Source organism: Triticum dicoccoides, chromosome 2B (genome assembly GCF_002162155.2).
Source record: "Triticum dicoccoides isolate Atlit2015 ecotype Zavitan chromosome 2B, WEW_v2.0, whole genome shotgun sequence".
In the NCBI taxonomy this organism is placed as follows: Eukaryota; Viridiplantae; Streptophyta; class Magnoliopsida; order Poales; family Poaceae; genus Triticum; species Triticum dicoccoides.
Genome location: NC_041383.1, coordinates 47,555,672 through 47,567,056, shown reverse-complemented (window position 1 = coordinate 47,567,056; position 11,385 = coordinate 47,555,672). Strand labels below are relative to the sequence as shown.

General features: G+C 46.0%; 1 protein-coding gene across 1 annotated transcript; it reads left to right on the top strand.

Annotated features, from left to right (window-relative positions):
- The first annotated feature begins 7,534 nt into the window (after positions 1-7,534).
- LOC119362051 (pentatricopeptide repeat-containing protein At1g10270-like) lies at positions 7,535-10,943 on the top strand. Its single transcript, XM_037627222.1, has 2 exons — positions 7,535-10,482; positions 10,603-10,943. Exon 1 carries the CDS (start codon positions 7,535-7,537, stop codon positions 10,430-10,432), a length of 2,898 nt encoding a protein of 965 aa, XP_037483119.1. The 3' UTR covers positions 10,433-10,482; positions 10,603-10,943.
- Positions 10,944-11,385: the final 442 nt, after the last annotated feature.

The following is an 11,385-nucleotide window of genomic DNA, read 5'->3' as shown; positions in this document are numbered from 1 at the left end:
GCTGATTCTCTTAGTGCAAATCTTTGCCTGGTAAATAAAAATTTAACTCGGGGGCATCTTGGGAGAACAACCATGCTTGTGCTTCATGCAGCACACTTGGGCGAAGCGCGACTTTCATGACCACTACAGTACCTGGACAATAGTTCTGAGTAGGCAGATTTTTTCTGATATTTGCAGTGATTTCTTGACAGTGGTTGTGATAGATCCTCATTTTTCTTGAACTTTAAGCTTGCTCGTGATTTTACCCTCAATGTAAAGTGGAAGGATGAGCTAGACTACATATCCCCAACATGCTATGTGGGTCTTCTGGAGTGCCTTGGTTTCATGGCTTCTCGTACTTGATACAGAATGATTTTATATGCTGCACGAAATCTCTGTTGGTCAATATACTGGAGTGCCGTACCAGCAAGGTTTACATTTACACCTACCTGGTATGTAAATCGAGACCAGATTCTGATCTTAATCGTTTGGCACACCCATCAGGCCGTTTCATATATCGGATGATTATGACTATCTTGACGACCAACCATATGCTCCAGGAATGGGCACACAAGATTTCAGGTCCTAGCACTTGATACAGACCAGTCCTCCTGAGACCAGTTGTTGCACTTTATCCTCTGATCCTTAATATTTCCCTGGGGAATTGCTATGAGGTCACACATAACCTTTGGAGGAATGAAGTCTTTAAGGAACTACCTTTGGAGTTCTCTCAGAAGATTGAACATGCTTTGAAAATGAGGTTTTGGCGTCTTGCACATCAAGCAACTTCACAAGAGTGCTTGCTGATGCACTCGCCGCAATCGGAGATCCTATGGTTGTTATTGGCTCAACCAAAGGCCCAGTACTTTGTCCGAACTTAAATGCTTATATGATTAGCAAGGAGGATTCGTTGTACAGTGTTCTGAAGATAGGCTCTTCTGCGCCCTGAAGAACCAAGTTCTCTAAAGGAAGAGACTTCATTGCCAGAAAAATCTGATAATTCCCCTAATGTTATTTGTGGGAAAATTCCTTATGCTGTACAAGATAGCAAGACAGCGAGTACGATAGAGATAGATTTAACTAATGATAGTGCTATCTGGAAGAAGTTTGAGACTTTTGTACTCAACAAGCAGGGCCAGGTGAGTTTCATATGCTTGTTTTGTTATCTTTCAGTTTGTCCCATTGTTGGCAGCTTCCAAGTTATTCTAAAAGCTAATTTCTGCAGGAAGATGCATGGGTTGTTATTCAATTTCTTAGAGACGCCCTTGCATGGTTGGAGGAAACAGGCCTTCTAGCTGTGATTGATGCAGCTACTAATACACAAACAGTGGAAGAGATCAGCCACATCTGCAGTGAGTTCGAAAAACTTTCAGCCAGGTAAGTAAATGTTAATTTAGGGCTAACTATGTTTCTCAATGGCAGGCAGTACAGAACTGCAGATACCGTATTGCAATTGATACTCCCTCCGTTCCAAAATAGTTGACTCAACTTTGTACTAACTTTGGTCTATTTTGGAACGGAGGGAGTAGGTGTGTTCGCCATCCTCTTTTTCTGCATGATATGTACCTTAGTCTAGTGTAAGACATGAATTTATTACTCGTACGTGAAAATTGCTTGTCTTGTCATCACAGGGTTGAGAAAAAAGCTCGTCTTGCTGTGAAGGATCTATACTCAAAGTGGCAAGGTGGTGAGAAGAAACTGCAGCTGGTCATGCGCTTTCTGGCTGCTGCAAGGTTATGCATGGATGAAAAATTTAGCAAGAGAAATGTTTAATGAACGAGAGCAAAAATGCTGCAGCAGCTGTCCAGCCGCACGCCAACGCCAACGGATGTTCAGATGACGAACCTGACCGCATGGGAGAAGCTGCCTCGGCTTTGGGCGCACGGAAGCAGGAGCAGCAAGAAGAAATCCAAGGGCCGTGGCAAGAGTTGAGCTGCTGTTGCTGCAGCGCGTGAGCGGTGTAGTTTCTCACCTGCAAAACATTTGCCTGCACTGGAGGAACTTGTAGGAGTATATCCCATCACTTGATCAATGTAAACCCAAACAGATAGCTGGCGCTATTTTTTGCTTCGATGCACTGATGCATATGTCGTCGCCCTGCTGCTACTAGCCGAGCCTTGGCTTTACGCAATGACACACGCCCTTTTTATTGCCTCAAGGAGAGAGGGAGATCAGACCATGGATTGGTTCTGAGTTTAGTGGCCGTTGTCGAGTGTTTGTGAAGGAATGTAATAATCAAAAGATGAGACTATGTGGCTAGCTAGGGTCGTAAATGTTTTTCACATTTCTCTTTTGAACGACGACAGGAAATGTGTTGCTTTGCATCTGATCAATGAACTCAGAAATTTTCTTGTTCTTTTTGCGAACAATAAACTCAGGATTTGATGACTAGAAGGTTGGTGGTCTCTCAGCTATGGTTGCTTCATCTGAACCACAATTGAGAATGAATCACACTTAAGAAATCATATGTGCGTGTAAATCAGACATGTTCATTATATCTACAAATATATATGTTGTTTTCTTCATATTGTGTACCCTTTTAAGTTCAGAAATTTCATCTGTACTTAATCCATCAACGGACAGTGGCCAAATAATTTTATGTCATTGGTTGTTTAAACAGGGCATCCAGGATGCATCTTCTGCAAGTGAGGCTGAAACGGCGGACACAGAACAAATAAACCACATTGGACAACCGAAGAGGTGTTCGAACTAATTGATGGTCTTGGTAGAATTTGGGGCTAGACGTTGGTCTGAGACAAAGAAGAAATATTTATCAGCGTCAGTTTGAACTGTGGTCAATCTTAAGGTTTATGTTTGGTGCATTTGTCTCATGTTGATGTTTACCCTGTCTCGCCGACATCAAATTATTTGCCCTAGGTCCGCTACTAGTACAATCTAGCAGTGCCTGGAAACATGATGTGTGGCTACCTCATGTTCGCTGAATATTGTGAGAGTTGTCCCCTATTTTACTGTACAGATCGTTCAACAACTGGTGATGTTTGGAAAGGGTCTTGTTGTTGCACATGCATGTCAAGCAAAAGGTTCTTAAAGGTGACTCAGATATGTTTCTACATTCTGGTTCCAAAATGGCACAAGGATATTCAGCACATGAGAACCGCTTCTGCAAGTTCAAATTATTTCAAAATAATAGCTAAGCAGCTTAAGATCTAGAACCAGTGCAGGAAGACGAAGGATGGTGGACTGTTGTGCAGCACAAATCATCCAAAAAATCAGTCATCATACATCAAGTCTGGCTAAAATGGCATCAAATGCACAACTGAACCTTGAACAGAAAATTTCGACTGAACAATGGCACCGAGTACACAATATAACCTTGAATAGAAAATGACCTCCAAGTTCATTTTTTTAAATTTTGACTAAGCAAGCAAATTGAAGCACCATGATCAGTTCAGCACAACACGGTCCCATCCTATCTCCGTTTATTGTGCACGCTCCCTTCGTGTGGTTTCTTCTCCACTCGACCTGGAGAGGATATCTTGTGTGGTCCTCTTCCTCACTTCATACTAACTGGGCTCCCCATCGATACGCTGAGCCATCATATTGGAATGAGCAGAAGATCCCATGCTTCACGCTGACCTTCGGGAAATGGATCAATCTACTGCCATCTTTGTATTAAACCAAGGGATCCCATCCCATGTTCCACACCCTGGCCTTCAAGAGAATGAACCAATGAGTCTGGAAGATTCAGCTACCAACATATCTTAATGTCCACCCTAAAAAGAATATCTTAATGTATGATAATATAAATACTTACAGTATCTTGTCATGCACATTAGTTGTAAAACAACTCAGCATTTGTTAAATCTTTAGATTCATCTGTGGAACTTTGCAAGATGCTAGTGCATCTACACCATTGTTTCATGAATAGTTCAGCAGAGAAGACCCTCGGTTTACATCGAGACGCTCGGCGTACAAAACCGTGACTAACACATAAAATGCTCGACGTACAGACTCGCTCGGCGAACACATTTGCTGTGAACAATGACATGACACTCAGCATATTGGCATTACACGTGGCGCCTCCGCGTAGCTCTTGGGTCCAACTAAAAGACGAGCAGCGGATGAATGCCGAGCGCCGACATTCGGCTTACTCAACACTGCTAACGTGGCCCGCCACCTGGTTAACCCTTTTTTGATGTGGGCTGTTGTTTTTCTCTCGGATTACACGTTTCCCGAACCCTCGACGAAATACACTCAGCTAAGGTCCGTATGCCAACAGGATATACGCCGAGTGTCACACTAGGCATAGGCATTGCCCAGGTTGATTCGGGCTTCGCCAAGTGGTTTACATACTCGGCCTTAATAGTTTTTTCCTTTAGTGCAATATAATATCACTTGAGCAGTCAATCTTTTGTTTCGACTAAGGTTTTTTCCTCAATGAGTTTTTCTACAGGTGAGCGCCGGTAGATATTGAAAATTTCGGCATTTTAAGGTCCAAAATTACTTAAAATAGATTTTTTTAATACAAAGTTTATTGCCAAACAAATATAAGCTTAGCTTTGGAGCAACCATATGTATTGGAAACTCCGCATAGCGAATAGAAGAAACAAGTCCATATGTATTGGAGACTCCGCATAGCGAGTAGAAGAAACAAGTCGAACTGCCAGGCATTGCTCAACAACTGAAAATGAAACAAGCACGTGAAGACTGAAGATTCACTGGGAAGAGAACGTGCTGAAGTGCTAAACTAAGAAATACTCAAAAAATTACACGCTAAAAAAGTTGTATTTCACTGTTCTAAGGAAAGAAATAAGGTGGCTCATTTGTTAGCTAGTAATGCGGAGGGACCTCTGTCCACTACGTGGCATGTGTATCCGTTTATTTTCATCTTAGATGCCATTGCAAATGATGTAAACTTATTTGAGTTTCAATAAAGTGCCATGAAGGCTTTCCCTTAAAATGAAGTGCTAAACTAAACCCTAAACCCTACAGAAATCGCCCACTCGGCTAAAAAATCCGAGAAAGTAGAAACGCACGGGTCTCTTGATTCTTTATTACATACTCCCTCCGTTCCTAAATATAAGTCTTTGTAGGGATTCCATTAGGTGGACTACATATGGAGCAAAATGAATGAATCTAAACTTAAAATGCATCTATACACATCCGTATGTGGTTCATAGTGGAATCTCTACAAAGACTTACATTTAGGAACGGAGGGAGTATTACTTTCTGTCCGTATTGCAGACTATATGCATGGTGATTTCTCGGTCGAACAAACTAAGACGCGCATATAAGCTGTCTATATATGGACAGATCGATGGATATGGTTCATGTAACCATGCATGCAGATGCAGGTAAAATTACAGATAAACACAGTAGATAGATTGACTAGAACAGCAAGAGTGAATCTACGAGCCTATCTCCTTGTGGATTGCCGCGTTGCCATTCTTGAAAAAGAAGAATGAAAACGGAGAAAATGACTCCTCCTGTCCTAGGGCGGTCAACAAAAGGGGAGAGGAAGAAGGCGACGTCAGGCGACGGAAACCAGGTGAGGTCGGGAAGCTGCTCAACATGCTCGACGCAGGCAAACATCCGATGTTTGTTAGGATCGGCCGGCCGGATCGCCAGACGCCCCCAAAACGCGCAGGGTTGCTACCTGGGCCAGCCCAATAACGGTTTGCAATTTTTAATTCTAATTTATATAACTCTTTTTATTTGCAAATTTTGATTCTAGAAAAATATACAAATAATTACAAAAAAAATGCAGCCATATGTATTGGAAAAAAAGTCTACTGCCCGAAAAACATATTCATGAACTTTTAAAAAAATGTCCGTATGTTTACAAAAGTTCATATTTACGAGAATGCTTATTTAAAAAAGTAATGTCCATAAAATTTAAAGTAATGTCCATCGACTGATATTATTATGTTCACAAAATTTTGAAAATAAAATCACGCACAACAAATTTAATATATTCATCACATATTCTGTTTTGCCTCCATTTTCCTCTTTTCCTCTTTTTCTTTTATGTTTCTGCTTCTTTGGGGTTTTCATTCTTTTATTTTCTTATAATTTTTCAATTTTCTTTTGGATGCATCTTTATTTATTTATTTTTTGTTCTTTTTTGGATGGGTGGGGGAGGGGTATATTGAACCCTTTTAAGATGGCATGAACATTTATTCTAATACAGATGAACTACTTTCTTATAAATTTACATTTTTTTACATGCATATTGAACTATTTGAGGCACATAATTTTTTCCCAAATGCATGGATTTTTAATACCCCCCCCCCCAACACCCACACACACATGACTTTTTTTCGTGCATGAAGAATAATTTTTTAATATAAGATGAATAATCTTATGCTAGATATGAACATTTTTATTAACTTTTTTCTTACATGAAACCTCTTTAGTATTTAGGCTGTATTTTTACTCTACTTTTAAATTCACCACTTCTATGGTAAATAAAAACAATATGTATTAATGGGCCCTTGAGTGCTAGCACATTACTCTTCCCATCTGCAAAGCTTCCTTACCATCCGCTTCGGGCGTATAGACAAGCTCCAACACACATATGTGGGGCTATAATGCGCTGCTTATACGTTTGATAAGTTGTATTTAATATTCATTCATATAGTATATGCTTCTCTTCGAATCCGCTCATGGAAACGCAGGTCCGCAACAACGCTCGGGCTATCATCTAGTTCTCTCAACATGCACCCCCTTTAATTATCAACCAACTGCTTTTATTTCTCTCACCATGCATTTGATTGTTGACGGGGGTGAGAGAAATGACATGTCGGGAATTCAACGGAAGGATCTTATAGTGCCATGTGTGGGGACTCCATAGGCAAGTACTCGGGTTCATCTGCCATCAAATGTTCTGGGGGCACGGATGCTGCCTCTCTGGGAGGCAATGACATGTCGGGAAGCATTGGCTCTTGCCCTCGACCTCTCACTTATTTATGTGGTTATCGCCTCGGACTGCCAAGGCATGGTAAACAATATTCACAAAAGACACGGTAGGGATGCATGCTGGTATCATCAAGGAGACCTACCAGACTTCAAACCAGATAGATCGCCGTTTCTTCATCTTCGAGGGGCGAGAATCCAATATCGAGGCACGTAGCCTCGCTAAACACGCTCTAAGACTTTCTTTTGGACGCCATGTGTGGCTCCTTAACACTCCAGACCTCAATCGTATCCCCATGACTTGGTTTAATGATCACTACAATGGAGTTTGTTTAGACTCATTTTTCTATGCTCACATTGGTCGAGTTCTTTTATCACTTGGTTACTCATGTGAAAACCGAAGGCTTCGTTTTTTTAGTAATAACTTTTCCGAATGAGAAAGAGGTTATTTTTTTTCTATAGAATGAATTTTTTTCTTGAGAATGAATGGCCAGAAGTCAGTCATTGGGTTGGAGCAAAACGAAGCCCTTTCAGCGCGAAATGAAAGCGAATGGCCTGGAGAAATGGCCCAAGCCCACCAGCGGAAGGGTTTTGGGTGGCTCTGCTTCCCCCCGTGGCCGCCGCTCCACCAGAACCCTTCCCTCCCCTCCCCTGCCCTGCTCCTCGTCGGCGGACGACCATGGCGGCGCTCCTCCGCCGTCTCCTCCTCCTCCGCCGCCTCGCCCTGCCCCACTCCCAGCCCCAGCCCCGCCTCCTCCCCCACACCACCGCCCTAACCCCCCACCCGGCCCTCGCCCCCGCGCTGCTCGCCCCCTCCCGCGGCTTCTCCTTCTCCTCCGCGGAGGAGGCCGCGGCGGAGCGCCGCCGCCGCAAGCGCCGCCTCCGCATCGAGCCCCCGCTCCACGCGCTCCGGCGGGACCCGTCCGCCCCGCCCCCGCCGCGGGACCCCAACGCGCCGCGCCTCCCCGACACCACCTCCTCCCTCGTCGGCCCGCGCCTCAGCCTCCACAACCGCGTGCAGTCCCTGATCCGCTCCGGCGACCTCGACGGGGCCTCGGCGGCCGCCCGCGCCGCCGTCAGCTCCCGCGTCCGCCCCACCGTCTTCACCTGCAACGCCGTCGCCGCCTCCATGGGCCGCGCGGGCCGCCACGACGACGCCGTGGCCCTCTTCGACTTCTTCTTCCGCCGCTCTGGCATCGTCCCCAACGTCGTCTCCTACAACACCCTCATCCTCGCCCACTGCGAGGCCGGCCGCGTCGACGAGGCGCTCCGGGCCTACCAGGAGATGCTCGACGGCGCCACCTCCTTCTCCCCCTCCGCCGTCAGCTACCGCCACCTCACCAAGGGCCTCGTCGCCGCGCAACGCATCCAGGAGGCCCTCGAGCTCCTCCACAGCATGTACCACCGCGGCCAGGGCGCCGACTCCATTGTCTACAAGAACCTCATCGACGGCTACATCGGCCTCGACGACTGGGACAAGGCCTTCGAGCTCTTTGCCGAGCTCACCGAGAAGGCCACCGTGTATGACGGCGTCGTGCACACCAGCTTCATGGAGGGCTACTGGAAGAAAGGCATGGACAAGGAGGCCATGGAGAATTACAAGTCTCTGCTCGACAGGAACTTCAAGATGACGCCCGCCACCTGCAACGTTCTGCTCGAGACACTCTTCAAGCATGACAAGCACAAGGAGGCCAATGACCTGTGGGAGACCATGATTGACAACCACAGCCCGCCAAGCTTCATCGGCATGAACAGCGAGTCCTACAATGTCATGGTCAACCAGTGCTTCAAGGAGGGCAGGTTCCAGGATGCCATTGAGGTGTTCCACCGCCAGCCGAGGAGGAACGTCCAGATGGATGTCGGCTGCTTCAACAACATCATCGGGAAGCTCTGTGAGAAGGGGATGCTCGCAGAGGCAGAGAAGCTCTTCGAGGAGATGGAGAGCAAGTCGGTGCTTCCAGATGTGTACACCTACACTTTCCTGGTCGACTTGTGCTTCAAGGAAGGTCGTGTGGATGACACGATTCAGTACTTTTACAAAATGGCAGATGGGAGGGAGCACGGCCCAAAGTTCAACATCGGCTTTTTCAATAGAATGTTTGAAGGACTTTCACAAGCTGGCCGGATCGATGATGCCTTAAAGGTGTACGGAAGGATGGCTGACAAGGAGATCAAGCCCAACACAACCACATTTGAGATCCTGGTTAATGCACTGTGCAAGGAAGGGGAATTGGATAGAGCACTGGACCTGGTGAGGGACATGGCAAGGGGTGGTGTTGTCGCAACTCCTGAGTTCCGGGAGTCTGTCGGTGAGATTTTCAAGAATGCCGATCGGCACGAAGAGATCGAGAAAGCTTTTGAAGAAAAACCTGTGCCACTGCCTCCTCAGCCAAGACCAGAGGTTCGCCCTCGCAGTTCACCTCAGGGGTTGCCAGGATTTGCATCTAATCAGACACGGGGCAGCTACACACCTAACCAAGGCCAACCAGGTTATGGTTCTCCACAACCATTTCAGCCTGGCAATGGTGCATCTCAAGTGCGGCAACCTGAGTGGATGTCTCCTAAACTTCAGCAGCCTGTGTCTGGAAACCAACAAGTTGAAAAAACAGATGTTGGTGCTTCTAATAAATGGCAGCATGGTATTTCATCTCAAGAAAAACAACCTGGGATTGCCCTGCCTCAAGATGGACAACAGCCAGAGTTTGGTACCTCTCGCCCTTGGCAGCAAACAGTTGGTGCTCCTCAAGTGCAGCAACCTAATTTTGGCTCAGCTGCACCGGTGCAGCCTGGGTTTGGTAGTCGACCGCAGCAACCACCACATGGTTCTCATGAGACTCAACATCCTGGGTTTGGCACATCTCGTCCATGGCAGACAGGGTATGGCGCTCACCAAGCACAACAGCCAGGCCATGGCGCTCATCAAGCGCAACAGCCTGGGTATGGCGCTCATCAAGCACAACAGCCAGGCCATGGCGCTCATCAAGCGCAACAGCCTGGATATGGTGCTCATCAAGCGCAACAGCCTGGGTATGGTGCTCATCAAGCGCACCAGCCTGGGTATGGTGCTCATCAAGCGCAGCAGCCTGGATATGGTGCTCATCAAGCGCAGCAGCCTGGATATGGCGCCCATCAGGCGCAACAGGCCGGATATGGCACCCATCAGGCGCAACAGCCCGGGTATGGCGCCCAACAGGCGCAACAGCCCAGATATGGCGCCAATCAAGTACAACAGCCTGGGTATGGGGCTCATCAAGCACAACAGCCTGGGTATGGGGCTCATCAAGCGCAGCAGCCCAGGTATGGGGCTCATCAAGCGCAGCAGCCTGGGTATGGTACTCATCAAGCGCAGCAGCCTGGGTATGGTGCTCCTCAGGCATCACGGCCGTCATTTGGTGCCCCTGAAGCACCACGGTCTAGTTTGGGCTCTGCTCAGAGTCTCCCACACTATGGCCGCATAGGAAATGAGCATGATCAGCTTGGATCTTCTCGTCAAGGTGGACCAACATTTAGCACTCAGGCACCACAGACTGCTGAGGCCCCAGACGACATGGCGGTCAAATACAGTCAGCATTACTAGTTTTTTTTTGCTTGGGCTCCAAACCAATTATACCCCAAGTTAATGAGCAGGTACTGCATGTGTCCCTAATTAAACAGTGTTCATTCCATTTGATTTCACATTTTATTCCATGTGTGCAACTGTTTGCTTATTTCTAGACCCCACTAATGTTTATGTTCTGCTACTTGCAGGAAAGTGCCAAAAACAATTCTTATCTTTGTTAACAAGCTGCTGCACGGATGGAATGGTCTGTTAGTGGATTGAAAACTGCTGGAAGCGGCTGATTAAAATGGGCCGGGTTCTAGTAACTTTCAGACTTGTTGGCTGTCATCATTTGCACATTTGACCATCATTGGTCAATAATAGGATTGTAATAATTGGGCTTGAGAATTCACATTCCAGTGAGTTGGATCATCGTATCCACCTGAACAATTAGTGAGGGTTTTAGCAGTATGAGCAATTTTATTTGGAGTACCTTGTACGTAGTATGAATTTGATATGATATTGTTTTACCACAGAGATGTCCACTGCATAGACTGGTGTTTCTTTCAGTTTTGGTTCCATAACATGTTTTTGGTTTTATGTTTAAAATGACGCCGGAACTAGAAATTAAGCCCATATATCTGTTATTGGCACTGCATGTTCACCATTGACAATGCTATGCCGTTGCCAAATCTTCTGTTTGAAACAGATGATGGTCGACGCCACTACAATCTTACTTTTGGATGCTGTCTATTGGGTACATGGCTGATGATCTTACTATAAGGGTAGTCTGCACTCTGCACAAGGTTCAACTTTTCCGAGGAACAGCCTTTTATTTAATGGCTAATGTAGCTTAATTAAGAAATACTAGTCATGTTCCTTGCATATTTCAGCACTTCTACAACTACTCATTACCCACTGTTAATTATATCCAGTGTTTGATGTTTGCTATATAAGCCAGTTTGTTGATTTCTGGTGGTGCTGCTCCTGCT

Bases quoted from the DNA above. Each gene is read 5' to 3' on its own strand.
- LOC119362051 (XM_037627222.1), top strand. From the start codon at position 7,535: ATGGCGGCGCTCCTCCGCCGTCTCCTCCTCCTCCGCCGCCTCGCCCTG.